At 42.6% G+C, this 17,027-nt stretch overlaps 1 protein-coding gene across 5 annotated transcripts in view; it reads left to right on the forward strand.

The window, feature by feature from the left end:
* The window catches only part of PPFIA2 (PPFI scaffold protein A2), a 401,131-nt gene that overhangs the window by 308,723 nt on the left and 75,381 nt on the right, over positions 1-17,027 (forward strand). For 4 of the 5 annotated variants that reach the window (XR_012801707.1, XM_075600502.1, XM_075600503.1 and 1 more), the window contains 4 exons: positions 1,767-2,004; positions 2,995-3,024; positions 5,045-5,175; positions 7,165-7,319. Coding sequence is in view for 4 of the 5 variants with exons in the window: in XM_075600502.1 (XP_075456617.1) it covers positions 1,767-2,004; positions 2,995-3,024; positions 5,045-5,175; positions 7,165-7,319 (554 nt within the window). In the remaining variant the exon portion in view is untranslated. Of the gene's footprint in view, positions 1-1,743; positions 2,005-2,994; positions 3,025-5,044; positions 5,176-7,164; positions 7,320-17,027 lie in introns of all 5 variants that reach the window. The other variant, XM_075600505.1, reaches the window with a different exon arrangement.

Here is a 17,027-nt window from a genome sequence, read left to right on the forward strand (position 1 = left end):
ACAATTAATGAGGTGTTCGAAAGTTTACTGTAGCAAAATTGTATATTTCAGAGAGACTTGTTGTCTCAAATTATATATATATATATATATATATATATATATATATATATATATATATATATATATATATATATATATATATATATATATATATATATATATATAAAATTTGAGACAACTAGTCTCTCTGAAATATATATTGATTCTCTTTTTTTTTTTAATTACTTCCATAGATCAGGTAAAGAATGTTAAGACATTTAGCAGAATTTTGTTTTACATTATTATTATTATTATTAAACCCAAAATGGCATGTCTGTGTGCACTAGCAGTATCTGAAACAAATTTAGGAAAAGTTACATCAGTGACATCCAGAATGGCCATTTGGTCACGGCCATCCACTGCGACCAACTCCCTATCTGCGTTTAGCCGCAGGGGGACCCTCCGCCGAAGTTGCTCCGCCACCATCTGCTCCGACAAGAAGGCAAGTTTTAGGGCAGGGCTTAGTTTTAGGGTAGGGGGTTAACTGTAAGGGTTTTAGCGGTTATGTTAGGGGGTTAACTAGTTGTTTTAGTGGTTAGGGTAAGGGCTTAGGGTAAAGGGTTTTAGGGTAGGCGGTTAAGGTTTTTAGGGTAGGGGTAGCGTTAATTTTAAGGGTTAACATTCGGGCTTTTTGGAATAAGTGGTAAGGTTAGTCACTTACCTTGGTGGCAGAGTCTCCTAGCGCCGGGGTGAGTCGCGACCAAGCGCCGGCGGTCATTTGGTTGCGGCAAACTGTCCTAACCGTTACACATGAGCACATTTGCCTTTAGCTACAGTACAAAGACATCCTGGTCCTGTCCTACACTTAGAGAATCTACAGTAGGTGCACATGTCACTGTAAATGAAGATATAGTAGGCAGGTTGTATAGGCTGAAACATATTTTGTACAAAAGACGCAATGAAATGGCTCCTTTGTTATTAGACTTGGGTTCAAAATTTAGAAACTTCACTAACAAATTGCAAGCCAATTTGGGAAGCGCCCTGGAACTGTATTTTTTATTTGATTTTTATACCTTTTAGTTGATAACACTGTACATGTGTTCTCTATCCCTGTATTTTACTACTGTGCTTCTAATTGTAAGCTACAGCATTAATCACTGAGACATGATTATGCACTGATATTTTACATAGTCTTTTGTGGTTTTGCAGAGTTCAAACAACAGCATCCATTATTCGCCTTCTACTTTGATGGTGATTTTCCTCCGGTTCTCTGCTCTGTATTAATGTTCTCTAAGACTCCTTGTTATTTTCTGGTCATATCTATTGATTAGAAACTTTAACAAATGACACTGCTTCAAAAATTAAAAGCATGGAAAACCGATCCAGAAACGGAAACTCAAGTTGAAAAAGAGAGGAGGGAAATAACACCATAAAACAATGCGGTGTTATTTAAGTTGTGCTTAACTGTGACGATCCAAATACTGCAAAAGCTCTATTTCAGGGTCTGATGAGAGTAACAACGTTTCGTTAGTCAGTAACCTGATAAGTCCATGCATTAACCTTAACTGGCTTTTGCAGATATACGATGTTATGATAACGTCACATTTGAATATCATTTGCATGTTATCACTCACGGCAGTTATGGTAATATGATGCTTTTTATGGTGGAAAACATGACTTAACATTACATTATTTCCTTTTGAAGATACAGCGTTAGTCTTAACGGGATGGTAAATTAACGTCATATATTACTCTGAATACCAGAACATGTTGCTTTCTTCAACTAGACTTATTCAAGAAGAAAAGGAGTCAACAGAGCTGCGTGCTGAGGAAATAGAGAACAGAGTAGCCAGCGTTAGTCTTGAAGGGTTAAACCTGGCGAGAGTACACCCAGGTACTTCTATTACTGGCTCAGTGACTGCTTCATCCCTTGCAAGCTCATCACCTCCAAGTGGGCACTCCACACCTAAACTCACACCTCGTAGTCCTGCAAGGGAAATGGATCGTATGGGAGTCATGACGCTGGTAGGTTGTTTTAACAACATTACACCTGAGATATGCTAAAGTAATCAATACTTGAACATTATTGAACTGAGTCTAAATAATCCAAATAACCGAGTTGGCTGCACGTTTGATCCTGTAGGTGCATACATTTCTGGGTTGTAGACAACACTAGGCTTTTTTGATTGGATAGGTATAAAACTATTGAATTTACCTGAATTGCCACTGTATGTATGAAGAATACACTCTATCCTGTGCCATATTGAATAATTCAGAGTTCTAGTAACCATATTGGTCCAATTGTTCCACTGGGACCTAAATGAACAAAGGAAATACTGTATAGGTAATGTCAGTACAAAGTCATATTAATTCCTGAAACACACACATACAGTACATATACAGCTCAACCCCCTTATAACGCTGTGCTTGGGGTCCAAAGAATCACATCGCGTTATAAGCGGATCGCGTTAGAAATAATGTACAACTGTATGCATTGTACAATAAAGTATTTAAGATACCAATAACAGTGTTGTAAAGTATTCATAAATACAAAAATTGGGAGCCACGCTTGCATCGCGTTATAAGCGGATTTGCGTTGTAACGGATCGCGTTATAACGGGGTTGAGCTGTAGTATTCCTTAAACATTGTGAATGTTAAAATTACTTGGATTAATATATTTGCCAAGTTACAATAGGAAATGTAATAGGACTGTACAGAACCCTTTGCATTGCTTTTTTCAGTATCGCTATTACTTTTTCTTTGCTACTTCCTATGTGTGCATTAGTTGACACATTCATATCTGCAGACTTCGAAAATTGTGCATCTCATAATTATCAGCTATGGTACCGATTAAGGTTTTTAACAGGTCACAATGCTTACCCTTATAGTTAAGAAGCTTGATTTTTTGTTGTTTCAATACGTATTGTTATGTAGCATTGAAATGTTTAATATATTATATTAAATCACAAACTTGGTCATTATTCTATTTTCATTTTGTTTCTACCAACCCTTAGCCCAGCGATTTACGGAAGCATCGGAGAAAGGTAACTTTATATTTATTTACAGTATGTCGTTTTGGGGCTTCTTCTACCTGAATGCCTGAACATCAGGAATTCTGTTACTGTGACTTCCCCCCCCAATAATTATATCAGGTGTTAAAATAATTCGCCTAATATTTGCTCTGACTTAACAATGTATCAAAGAACGTAAAGAAGGTTCACATAATCTGATTAGGAAATTCTACTCTTAATTTGTCCCATTTATCAAATTCAATAAAACTAATCTCCACAACCTTGTTTATCAGTGATGGGCAACATGATCTGTTTAAAGGGACCCTCAAAAAAGCCTCATATTACCCGTAAACTCAGTAATAAGGAAATATTACCTTAACCCTTTATACATACAGTACTGTACATGTCACATATACATGTGGTCACGTTTCCAGTGATGAAATGCATTGGGCTTTTGGTGATTTGTACCGCTGTGACACAGTGATGTCACTCTGCATTACGTTACATGTGACGCTAGTGAGTTTACCAGAGAACGTATGGGTTGGGTTGGTACACAACGAGGACACAAGCATTGTCTTGCGCTTTCTCTGCGCATAGATTTTCTTAACCTTGTACGTGAGCATTTGTTATACCTGTTTATTTTAGCATTTATACTAATAAACTAAATCTTTTTTACACTATGGAGTGTGCGCTTCTCATTTTTGTTATTTATATTTATATATGTATATGCACACACACACACATATATATATATATATATATATATATATATATATATATATATAAACACACTTACAATTGCTATCATGCATATATATAGTAATATTGTAAAAAAACATGCAGGCCTACACATACATACATGTCTAGGCATATCTATGTTCTTACATACAGAACACTACACACATGCATGCATATCCATACAGTACATGCACGCTTCGATGCTCATATATCACAATATACAGATAATTATACATATACAGTACACTCACGCATTCAAACATGCATACTTAGACATTTGTACACACACAAACACTTATACACATAGGGCCTTTGCACTAAACGTTCATTAAAATAATCGCCAGCCATTTAAAATCGATGTTTTCGTGAGCGTTGCTATCACGGTAATCAGAAAGCCTTGATTACCTGTGGTAGCAAAATTCACAAAACGGCTTATCGGCGCACGTTTGGCGATTTTTTTTTTTCCGGCAAAAAAAAATGCCGAAAAGCTCTCTTATTGCCAACTTATCGGAGCTTACTGAATAGCAGTAGGCTTTTTTGGCGATAAGTGGCTTATCGCCGCTTACTGCATAGGCCCATTGATCGGAAAGGACAAACAAAGCATTTTATTACCATTAAAATAATAAAAAGTAATTTAAAATACTTATTAATGTCTGATTTAAAAACAAATAATAACCTACAGTACATTAAAACTGGCAGTTTCTCCTACGGCCATAGTGTACTAATGTCAGTGGCATGTTTACATCTGGGGCATTAATGCCCTTTTCTTTTTACCCCATATCCAACCCCAAAAAGTATATTTTTAATTAGTAAAATATTTTTTAAAGTTAGTAAACATGGGGAGTTGAGACCTGGAATGGGTTTGAATTTACTCTGGCTACTATCTTATGTGGGATATCACTGTTTTCCAGAAGAGTTTATATTGGCAAACCTTGTCTTGCCTCCCCCCCTTATCTTTATTGGCTGTCAGATAGAGATATGATAGAGGAAACACTTGACTATCACATCCCTGGTTCAGAGGCCAAATGGAAATGCAATTTGTAATTTTCGGAGGCACCAAAGGAGCCAACCCTTTTATTTTAACATTGTTGAATTAGTTCGAGGAAGACAATTGAGATAGCTAAATTGTTAATAAAAGATTTGGTTTTTGGCTGACTTTGTAGGATTGCATTTTTTTGACTCACTAAGCATTTTACAATTCCCTTTGGTCATTGGAGGAATGGCCCCTTTTAAGGAAAGATACGTTTGGGCTGGTAAATTAATATTTTAAAATCCCTACTGTTCTTTGAAAGTTAAATATGAATATTTCTTGTAGATTGCAATTGTGGAAGAAGATGGGCGTGAGGACAAAGCCACAATAAAATGTGAAACCTCGCCTCCTTCAACGCCCCGTGCTCTCAGGATGACGCATACTTTGCCATCTTCATATCACAACGACTCTAGAGGGTGAGAAATTTATCTTTCTTGTACGACTTCCTAGTGCTTAAAACAGCAGCCTCGTCTGGCCAGAGGGACCCTGGAACTGAGCCATGCTCCAGACACCCCCTGGTTCCCAAGATACTTCGTTACCGGTGCTCTTGCTACCTGGAGGGAAATCAAACTGACTGCCAAACAACATCCATTGTAGCTTCCTAATGGACAACCATTTAATTCCCAAGTAGGAGCACCAGTAATGTCACCGCTAAGTATTTCCGGAATCTTGGGGTCCCCAGAGTGTGGTTCAGCTCTGGGGGATTTCCTGGTACCTGTGTTGTAAAAACAATGTGGAATTCTGGCAGAACTGCTGCCTTAAATTCTAACATGTTATACTTTACTTATCTTTGCTGCAATGATTTGTTACTTGTTTTCAAATGAAAGCCTTGGGAGAAAGACGCAGCAGGAATTTTCTAATTTTTTAAAGAAATCGTGGGAACAAAGGTAATGTTTTATTCTTGGTGGGTTTCAGTAGGAGTTGGAGTGGTTACATGGTGGATAAATTGTAATATGATGTATCTAAGTCTACATCTATGTGCACCATTCATTGTTCTTCAAGATCTTACCTAGTTAAGGTACAGTAGCAAAACCCTGTCTTTTACATTACAATCTGTACCTGTTTGTTACATTTGACACAATTGAGCACACAAAATGAAGCAGTGCATCAAAACATATTTTTGTATGCATTGATACATAGCTCCCTAGGTGTTTCTCCGCCATATTGCTGGACAATTCAGAGGCTAGCTCGTTGGTCTGATACTGTTTAATCAAATACTCTTAATTTATCTGCCTGGCTGTTCATACACTATCCCAACTCCAAACTGCGTTCTCCTTCTGCAAATCCAAACCTGGTTGATAGGTAATACTTTATTTTGACTGTGTTGGCCTTTACTGTCTTGGTTCAGTATGCTGCCTATAAGGCCTTCCCCGCTGTCTTACCTGTCCACCTAACCCTGGAGTCTCCTTTCCAGATCAATACCTAGTACTATACACCCTGAGGTTACTGCTATATGACATACAGTAGATCTCTAGATGTGTCCTCATGTTTTGTTAAAGCCTCCCTTCCTTGCACAGACAAGCCCTAGTTTTCCAGTTGAAGCTTAAACAGCCTTATGTCGTTTCTGCCAATGCTGTGCACCATTTTTCAGGACTTTGACAAAATGAGGACAGCCAGCAACATTCTGACTGCACAATGTAGACATCCTCACTGTAGTACCAAGACTAAAGATTTTGTTTTCCCTAAAGCCTCCAGCCTCTGCTCCAGAGCATTTTGTTGAACAGTGGCAGCAGGTACCATGCAAGCCCTCCATGGCCACACGAATGCTGCATTCAAGCATCTTTTGTCCTAGGTTCGGTCTTTTGGGGAATTTTTACTTCCTAAACCCTGATCATTTAGCATTAGCAGACACAGCTATGGTTCCTCAAGCATTTTCCACAGGGTTTTCCTGACCTCCCTGCTCGACAAGCCTTTTGTGAGATCAATTAGATCATGTAATTAAATTAAGTGTTAACTAAATCTCTTTCATTGTCTCACCTACACGTGTACCCATGTATTATTACCAAATGAAAAAGTAATATATTGTATGTTTTAGATTTGTTTTCACCAATAAAATAATTGCTATTTCAAGTGATGTTAATTCCATTTTCTTTTGTGGACTTTCCAATTTTTCACGATGTGATTAGATTAATCTCTTGTAACTCCATAACTGCAGAGATTAACATTTCATATCTCTTTAAAAGGATTAGTTTAAAAGAAAATAAGGGGGCAAGTAGTGGATGTGTCTCGGCAGCAGATACAAAATAACATTTTGATTAAATATTCTCATTAAGTAAAAAATCAATTGGATTGCAGAGAGTTTGTTTAACCAGCTGTCAAGTAGATTAAGTATGTTTAGGCAGCTTGAACATCAATAGCCCAATACATTGTACTGAAAACCTTTAATAATGATTGTGTTTTTCTAGAAGTTTGATTGCGTCACTAGAACCTGAAATCCTCGGTCTTGGGAGTGCCAACAGCAGCCAGGACTCTCTCCACAAAGCTCCAAAGAAGAAAGGAATCAAATCGTCTATCGGGCGGTTGTTTGGTAAAAAAGAGAAGGCTCGACTTGGACAGCTCAGTAAGAAATTTGATGTAAAAGACCAAACTCATTGCCCGCTGACCCGCACATATTGTTTTAGAAGCCCTGTGTAAAAAACAAAAAAAACAAAGGTTATAAACATAGTTAAATATTTTGGAGAGGACTAACAGCTGTTGTGTACAGTATATTTCAATATAGTCAATAGATCAATCTATGAATATATTGGTGGTGAAAGGAGCAATCCTTATCTGAGTGGAAACATACATTTTAAACATACATTGTTTAAAGTCGGAATTAGCAATAGACTGTGCATTGGTATTGAGTTAAGTTCCTGCTTCTTCTAGACCAAAATCAAAGTTAGAGCCATATATATTCTAAAACTAGAGCTTTGATATTTCCACATTAAGTGGGATGAGCTGCTTCAAATGTAATTTTGTATGTTGTTGCCGACACAATACAGGTTATTGTATTTGTAATTCCTACAACAATTTGGTCTTTTAAAATGTTTAAAATATTGAAATCAAAACATCGAATTTCTTCATCTTTTGGTCTTTGTCCTAGCAATACATCTAGTGATGTTATTCATTAACCTGCGAAAGAGCTTATCGGTGCATTGCTAGACATACTGTACAGTAAACTTCTGTAGATTTCAATAGGAGCTACGCCAATCAGCACTATTGTAGTTTAACAAAAAACCTCCTGTAGGCAAATGAATCAGAGTGCCACCTCATTGGGGTGTGAAAGTAAAAAAGTGGGAAAACGAATAGTGTGGTAATGTAAACACTAAATTAGGTAGGAGTGGGGCATATCCAATTTTGCATTCACTACAGTATGGTAGGATTGCATTTCTCTTGTCTTATATCTCATATCTTCAGTGGCGCGTAGAAGAAAAATGAAGAAAGAAAGAGCTACACAGATGTACTCTAGGAAGAGAGACTGTCTCCGTCACTGGGGCAAATTACGGTTGCCCTTATACTGAAGCATGGGACCCCATGCAGAGTGACCGCAGTAGACACTGTCTCCGGCAGCACCGACTTTTGCTTTTTGTCGACCGCAGCTCCGGAGACAGTCTTGCTATGTCTGTAGTGTAATACAGTTTACCCATTTTAAGAAGTTGCATAAAAATGCACTCACACATAGAAGGGTAAAAAGTCGCTCCAATATTCAACAATCAATCCAATCAAAACAAGGAAATCAGGTGCCAGTTCCTCAGAACTTATTCCTCTTGCATCTCACAGCCGTAGGTTCTCTTGCCACACTTCCAGGTTGTGTTGTACTTCAAAGGGCGGGACTCCTCCTGAATCTACTCTTTCTGGATGGCTGTGTCCTCCATACGCAAATACGCCCTGCGCGTTTCACAGGTATCAGGCTTCCTCAGGGCTTTCACATCCCTATCCCTTCCTCTATCGGTCCGACGTTTTTTTTTTATATATATGTATCGCTTAATAAATAATATATATTTTCTCTTTTACACATCACACAGTTAACTAGACAATAAGAATATATCTTCTCGTTCACCGTATACAGATTTGTAAATTGATGGATTTATTTCCCACTGAAATCTCTGTTTATAGGCCCTTATTCTGTAAGGTGTGATAAGTACAGATGACGTGCTATCGCATGAAAGCCCTATTGACTTTAATGGGGTTTTCCCTACAATAGCATGTCATCTGTACTTATCATACTTTAAGGAATAAGCGGGGGGGACGACTGTTTTCCATGCACCCCCCTGCCGGCGGTCCACTCACCTCCGCGCCTCCCCTCACCCCGGCTCCGGCGTCATGACGCCGCATTGCCATGGCGACGCGTGTGAGAAGCCGCCAGAGCCAATGTAAATTAGGTTTACAGAGGCCATGCAGCTCCTCCGGCACTTCATTTAAGTGCCTTCAGGAAGCATGCAGGGCCTCTGTAAACCCCGTGCCCCCCGCACTCAGTCTCGAGCCCCCCCTGGGGGTCACACCCCCCAGTTTGCGCACCGCTGGAATAAGCCCTATAGTCTTAAATGATGGGTAGACTCTTCATATGAGTCTTTTGACAAAAATGTTTATAAAACATGTTTAAAAAAATCATGTTTTATGGGCATCTGTGTGTCATCTACCAAACACTATGGGGCCTATTCACTAAACAATGATAAAATCAGTGCATTGCCGTTCAACTTTGCATTGTTTTATCGCGCTATACAACATGTGGGTCAAAACAGTATTGATTAAGACAAAAAAAATTTTAAAGTACGGTAAAAAAATGTAGCAAACAACTTGTTTTTTCTTTTTTTTTCTAAGTGTTATCGCGCTATAAGGCTACAGCCCCAGTCACTGCGTGAACGCGTGCGTCGGAGTGCCTGGCAGCGCGTGCACCAGTTTCAGCCACGTTCTGTGGTCTTCTGCGCGTCCAGAGAAGAGCAGGAGATCGTGGTTCGGGCGCGGCCATGATGTCACACGACTGGTTCGCCCTCATTGGCTGAACCGCCGCCATGACGTGGCCACCGGTTGGCCGCCGCACCAAAAGACAAAAATCATGGCACTTTCTGCAGGCACGCGCAGGCAGTGACTGGGGCCGGCTCCATTGAGGGTCATATATTGTTCGCTCCGCACATGCCATAACGCGTGCAGCCGCGATCAGTGGTGACGAAGCCTCAGTCGATCGGCAACTGATTATTGAAACTGCAGCCTGGAAGAGCTGCATGGAGACGCTGTGAATCCATGAACGGCTCTTACAGGCGATCGTGCAGTTTAAATATTAATTTTAATACTAGTGTGTGGAGCAGGAAATCTCATGTGCTGAACCGCATTCATTTCAGCCTCAGGTACACCCTGCTTCACGAGTTATAGGCCACAATATGGGGTGCCGGTATCTCCTGCAGTATTTAAATCCCCTGGTCACATGACACAGAGGATTTAAAAATGGCGGGGATACTGGCACCCCATACCGGGGCCTGTAAATCAGGAAGCATGGGCTCCCCGAGGCTGAAATCAATGTGGTTCAGCTCAGGAGACCCCCTGCTCCCTTACGCTATTTGTAAAATTCACATTAAAGCAGCTTCATTACCTGAGCAGCTAGCTGCTCAGGTAATGAAGGGGTTAAGGCACAGTAGCTGGTTTATTGAGGGCAGAGGGGGTGAGTGAAGGGGGTATTTGGCCCAGGGTGGGTGGTTAGGCCTACCGGCAAGGTTGCGGAAGGAGTTAACCCCTTCATAACCGCTATGGTAATGAAGGGGTTAACTCCTCCCCCTACTGCTACCCACCCGGTAGTCCTAACCACCCACCCTGGGCCAAGTACCCCGTTTACCCAATCCTTCTACTCCTAATAAACATTAAAATAAATGCTACCTACAGTACCAATAAACAACCCACCCACCCCCTGCACCCCCAACAACCCCCCCATCTCCCCATAACACATACAGGGGCCTATGCAGAGAGGTCCGCGAACGAAGTAATCTCCATGATGTCGCCAAAAGTGGGTATAGGTATGCAGAAAGGTGCGCAAATGTGGCGAGATGGGTATGACATTGGCGTGTTTTTTTGGCGGATATAAAAAAGCGTAGAATCATTGTCGAGAAGGTGAAACTCACATCTGTTCACCATGTCGAAGAAAACGTGGTATTCCAGGAACAACGTTTACAGATTCTCGGCATTACGGCACAACAGAATGGCGAATGTATCAGCAAAAGTAAATGCCAGAAAAAAACGGCAGATTTATAAATCTATGTCAACAAGGTAATCAGACTTATGTGCATACGGCTAACTAAAACGTGCCAAAATTGGCGATTTTATTACCACGGCGAATTTACGCAACGCAACTCTATGCATAGGCCCCACAGTCAGTAATGGGCAAAAATACTATTATCCAGATATGGATAATAGTGAATTTGCCCATTAAAAATGGAACATTACCCAGCTAGTAAATAGAAGTTGCGCTTACCCCTGCCAGGATGAAGGCCATCCTCATCTTCCTCCCCATCTTTGTCCTCTGTTGGCAGGAACATTACCGTAAAAAAAAAAAAAACTAATGCCACCAACCCCTTAATCACTTAGGCTGCGGTCCCAGAGCGTTTGCGTACAAGCACCGCCCCCCAATCAGACCGGGCCCAGTACCTCCCTCTGCACGCATTTGGCAGCCGTGCTCTATGACAAGTTTTCTCAAATACAAAAAAATTGTATTTGCAACTTCAGCCAATGAGGGCGAACCAGCCATGTGAGGTCATGGCCACGCCCCTGCAAAACCCCCACCACGCCCCTTCCTATCGCAATCTCTCCCTCTCTCCCAAGACTGCATATCGCGGTGAAGCGCTGTGCACGCCCCGCCCCCCCACCGGGCGCGTGTGGTACAGTGCACACTGGACCGCAGACTTAGCGGATAGTAACCGCTATAATTATTAAGGGGTTAACCACCCTCCCCTGCAACCCACGTGGGAGGCTGCTCCACCCTCCCTGGGGCAACTACCCCCACCCTCTACCCATTGATTAGCACAGTGGTACACTATGCCAATATAATATGTGCATGATTTGCCAATATAGCAGTCAATGGGCAACCAAAAAAATACAAGTAAAAAAATCAAGCACCAAAAATACACAAGAATTAAAAAAGCCAATCACCAAAAATACACAACAATAATAACAAACAAACAAACACCTAAAATACATAATGAAATAAAAACAAGCATTTGACAACAATACATTGCTTGTCACTGTGCATATCTATACCCTTAAAGGGTATAGATAAACATATTGGCAGTCAATGGGCAACCCAATTATTTTTAAAATACAATAAAAATACCAAAAAAAATCTAAAATAACATACAATCAATGTTTTTCTTATCTTTTGATGAAGAAAGAAAAGGTGATGTATATTAGCGCTAATGGGGATTAAAACAATATGCCCTACTCGGAGGGTGAGCCCTAATGGTGAAATAGGCAGCCTGATAATAAACTGATAGTACAATCAGAATAGACAGCATAAAACAAAAAGAGATACTGTACCGGCGCCTAGTGAGTCCAAATGATGGAATCCTGGATATCCAGTAGAAATAGCTCTAGTCCCAAGATGATCAACAGTCTCTAAATCTTTGGGTGCTCAGATAGGACTTCATGCAGGGGAAGTGGAACATGAAATGAAAAAAGAGATATTTAGTGCAACACAGTTAAAACAAATTATACAGACATAAAATTGCAAACTGGCTGACACTAGGTGACAAAACAAACAGACACACCAAGACAGACAACACAAAGCAAAGCTAATGATAAAAGTTAATTTAATAAAACTAAATGAATAAAATAGTTGGACAGAAATCTGGAATGCCGCTCCGGTCGGTTAAAATCTAGATAACACTCACAGGACGGCAGATAGTAAATCGCAGTAGACTGGTAAGGGGGGGGGGGAAAGAGGTGATGGTGGTGGGGGGAGAGAGGTGATGATGGTGGGGGGAGAGAGGTGATGATGGTGAGGGAGAGAGAGAGGTGATGATGGTGGGGGGAGAGAGTTAATGATGGGGGAGAGAGGTGATGGTGGGTGAGTGAGGTGATGGTGGGGGGGAGGTTATGATGGTGGGGGGAGGGAGGTGATGATGGGGAGAGAGAAGTGATGGTGGGGGGAGGGAGGTGATGATGTGGGGGGGAGAGAGACGTAATGATTGGGAGAGCGGTGATGGTAGTGGGAGAGAGGTGATGATGGTGGGGGGGAGAGAGACATGATGATGGGTGAGAGAGATGATGGTAGTGGGAGAGAGGTGATGATGGTCGGGAGAGAGGTGATGATGGTGGGGGGAGAGGTGATGATGGTGGGGGGAGAGAGGTGATGATGGTGGGAGGGAGAGAGGTGATGGTGGTGGGGGGAGAGAGGTGATGGTGGGAGGGAGAAAGAGGTGATTTTGGTGGGGGGGGGGAAGAGGTGATGGTGGTGGGGGGAGAGAGGTGATGATGGTGAGGGAGAGAGAGAGGTGATGATGGTGGGGGGAGAGAGTTAATGATGGGGAGAGAGGTGATGGTGGGTGAGTGAGGTGATGGTGGGGGGGGAGATGTGATGATGGTGGGGGGGAGGTTATGATGGTGTGGGGAGGAGAGAGGTGATGGGGGAGAGGGAGGTGATGATGGGGGAGAGAGGTGATGTTTTTGGGGGGGAGAAAGAGGTGATGATTGTGGGGGGGGAGTAAGAGGTGATGGTGGTGGGGGGAGAGAGAGGTGATGATGATGGTGGGGGGAGAGAGAGGTGATGATGGTGGTGGAGAGAGGTGATGATGGTGGTGGAGAGAGGTGATGGTGGTGGGGGGAAAGAGGTGATGGTGGGGGGGAGAAAGAGGTGATTTTGGTGGGGGGGAGAAAGAGGTGATGGTGTTGGGGGAGAAAGAGGTGATGGTGTTGGGGGGAGCGAGGTGATTATGGTGGGGGAGAGAGAGGTGATGATGGTGGGGGGAGAGAGTTGATGATGGGGAGAGAGGTGATGATGGTGGGGGAGTGAGGTGATGAGGGTGGGGGGGGAGATGTGATGATGATGGGGGGGAGGTTATGATGGTGTGGGGGAGAGAGTGGTGATGGTGGGTGGAGAGGGAGGTGATGATGGTGGGGGGAGAGAGGTGATGATGGTGAGGGGAGGGAGAGTTGATGATGAGGGAGAGAGGTGATGGTGGGGGAGAGGTGATGGTGGTGGGGGAGAGAGGTGATGATGGTGGGGGAGAGGGAGGTGATGATGGTGAGGGGAGAGCGAGTTGATGATGGGGGAGAGAGGTGATGGTGGTGGGGGAGAGAGGTGATGATGGTGGGGGAAAGAGGTGATGATGGTGGGGGGAAGATGTGATCATGGTGGGGGGGAGAGTGAGGTAATGGTGGGGGGGAGAGCGAGGTGATGGTGGGGAGAGGTGATGATGGGGGGAGAGGGAGGTGATGATGGTGGGGGAGAGGGGAGAGAGAGGTGATGGCGGAGAGAGGTGATGGTGGGGGGGAGAGAGGTGATGATGGTAGGGGGAGATGAAAGGTGATGATGTGGGGGGGGAGATGTGATGATTGTGGGGGGGAGTAAGAGGTGATAATGGTGGGTGATGGGGAGGTGATGATGGGGGGAGAGAGGTGATGATGAGGGAGAGAGGTGATGATGGTGGGAGGAGAGAGAGGTTATGGTGGGGTGCGAAAGAGGTGATGGGGCAGAGAGGTGATGATGATGGTAAGGGAGAGAGAGGTGGTGATGGTGGGGGGAGAGAAGTGATGGTGGTGGGAGAGGTAATGGTGAGGGGAAAAGAGGTGATAGTGGGGGGAAAGGTGATGCAGGGGGGATAGAGGTGATGGTGGGGTAGGGAGGAGGAGAGATAATGAGGAGGATGAGGGGGAGAGATGATGATTATGATGGAGAGGGGGAGGGATGATAATGATGATGATGAGGGATGATGAGAGCGAGGATCAGGGAGAGGATGGAGGAAAAATTGCACTAAGTATTAATATTAATGTGGCCCTGAATTTGTTTGGCCCGGGCGCCTGCATGTCTAGCTATGCTATTAATTCTTTTGTAACAATTTTTGTTAGATGCAGTTTTGTGTAGCAATGTGTCAAACACCTAAATATAGGTGTAGTTAGATTGTATGCATATGCAATGTTTATTATTATGTTGTGTTGTTCTTTGTATAATGTAGCGCTGCTTCCCCCACCCCCTGGGAGATCTTGTCTGCCTACAGGGTCTGTATGGTGCTCGGTACCTGTTTGGCTCAGGAGATGCTTAGAGTTCCGTGATGACATGGGGAAATAGGACAGTCTTATGGTGCTTCTTGGTATTCTCCTTGGTGACAGCGCCTCCAGTCATAGTAGGCTTCAACAGAGCTGAAGGCAGTCCCTACCATAACAGTCTTTACTCTCTTAGTCCTATCCAATAGACTGCCACTTCACCAGAAATATAAAAATGGATTATTTGTTGTAGCAGCCACTGTTGATGTCATTACAGCAAATGCATTAGTTGTCAGGGTAAGTCCCAGGCTTCAAGATGGTGCTGGTCTGCTGGCAATCTTGAGGCCTTGCTAGATTAGCTTTTGCACTCAGCCCATGAGGGGCTGAAAGCATTTCTCTCTCACAGCCGGGAGGAGACTGTATGTCCTTTCCCCATGAAGGGGGAAGCTGGACTCACGCTCACTCCCCTCTAAGGGGCTGAGCTCTCTCCTATAATTTGGTCACTTACTCCATGAGGTTTAGAGGTGGGGGGCACAGGACCTGTACCATGATAGGCTGCACACAGATTCCTATGTCACTTCCCTCCCATCACTCAGGGAGTCATTGAGGATGGGGGGACCCCATAGGATAGCCTACCATGGCCTGTAGCTACTAGGTCTTACATGACAGGGAGGCAGAAAGATAGCCTAGACCAGCCATTGCATAATAATATAATATATTAAGTGATACATATATGTAAACCATGATGCCAGCACGATAGAGGTATATACAGATTTAGCAAGACTTACCATCCAAGGTGCCGCAGACAAGAAAGCTAATGTCCATGGTGCCGGGGGTCCATGCTTCCTAATGGAACCCCCCGCAATGTAAATGCTCCAGTCCAGGGGCAATGAAGATGGGAAGAGGCAGTGCGATATGGAGCCCCTGAGGAAGCTTGATAAAGGTGACATCTGTAGAGCGTATTAGTGTATGGTGTCTACAACCTTACAGGCAGAGTAGAATCCGGAGTCCCGCCCCCTGATGCAAGTCACAACTCTGAAGTGCAGCAAGAGAACCGATGGCTGTGAGAGGGAAAAGTCCTGAGGGACTGACACCTGATATCCTCATCTTAATAGAACTGATTGTCCACTTTTGGAGCAACTTTTTACCTTTGTGTTTCTGAGTGCATTTTTTAGCAAGTTATTCAAATTCTTTGAGTAATCTGTATTACACTGTGTTTCTTTTTTAATTTGTCTTCTACAACTGCACTTCCATCCTACTTCATATGAGTGCAGAATTGGACTCTCCCCCCCACCTTCTCCCTAAAGCAGTGTTTAAATTACTACACTATATGGTTCGATTCCCTTCTTCTTTACTTTCATGTCCCAACGAGGTTGTACGGGTTCGTATTGTATACTTCTGAGATGCACCAGAACGTCTTATTTGAGGAGCAGTACTGTACCTCAAAGATTAATGCAACACAATTTTTATTATGCATGTACCGTATGTGCAACATATATAGAGCAGTGTGTTTGTGCTGTATTAGAATGTGTATTGGGATTACCTCCTATGCCTCCAAAACCACAATGTGAAAGCTGCAAAGGAAGTGTCCCTGTTTTGCTCATGTTTTTTAATTTTTGTTGAAATGAACTCTAGAGGAAGTGTTACCCTGCATCCTCACAGCAATCTAAATGGGTTGTACTCTTACAACAATCATAAGATAGAGGAAGGGTATTCTATGCATTTGGCAGTCAAAAGATCTTATCTCCAGTATTGCAATGTTTTTTGACAGTACATAAAAGGTGCAGAAGTTAAATCCCCAGTAAAATGGCTCTCACTCTCTGTCACTGGTCATAGTTCAATCAATCAGTTTGTCTGGAGGCGGTGTGCAAAGTTGAGCAATACACTTCAAGCACGTTTTGTTGCAAATAGAGAGTTCATTTATTTACAGTGCTATGCACAAATCAAAGGGAATCTACCCTTTAACGCTGCAGTTCAAGCAACATCCTACATGTGTATTTTTTTTTATTAATAAATCAGTTCTGTTTTATGAGAAAATACTTGTAGCATTTAATTTTTATTTATGTATTGTAATGTAACAGGCATTTGTGTTCCTACAGCAACCATA

Source organism: Ascaphus truei, chromosome 5 (assembly GCF_040206685.1).
Source record: "Ascaphus truei isolate aAscTru1 chromosome 5, aAscTru1.hap1, whole genome shotgun sequence".
Taxonomy (NCBI): domain Eukaryota; kingdom Metazoa; phylum Chordata; class Amphibia; order Anura; family Ascaphidae; genus Ascaphus; species Ascaphus truei.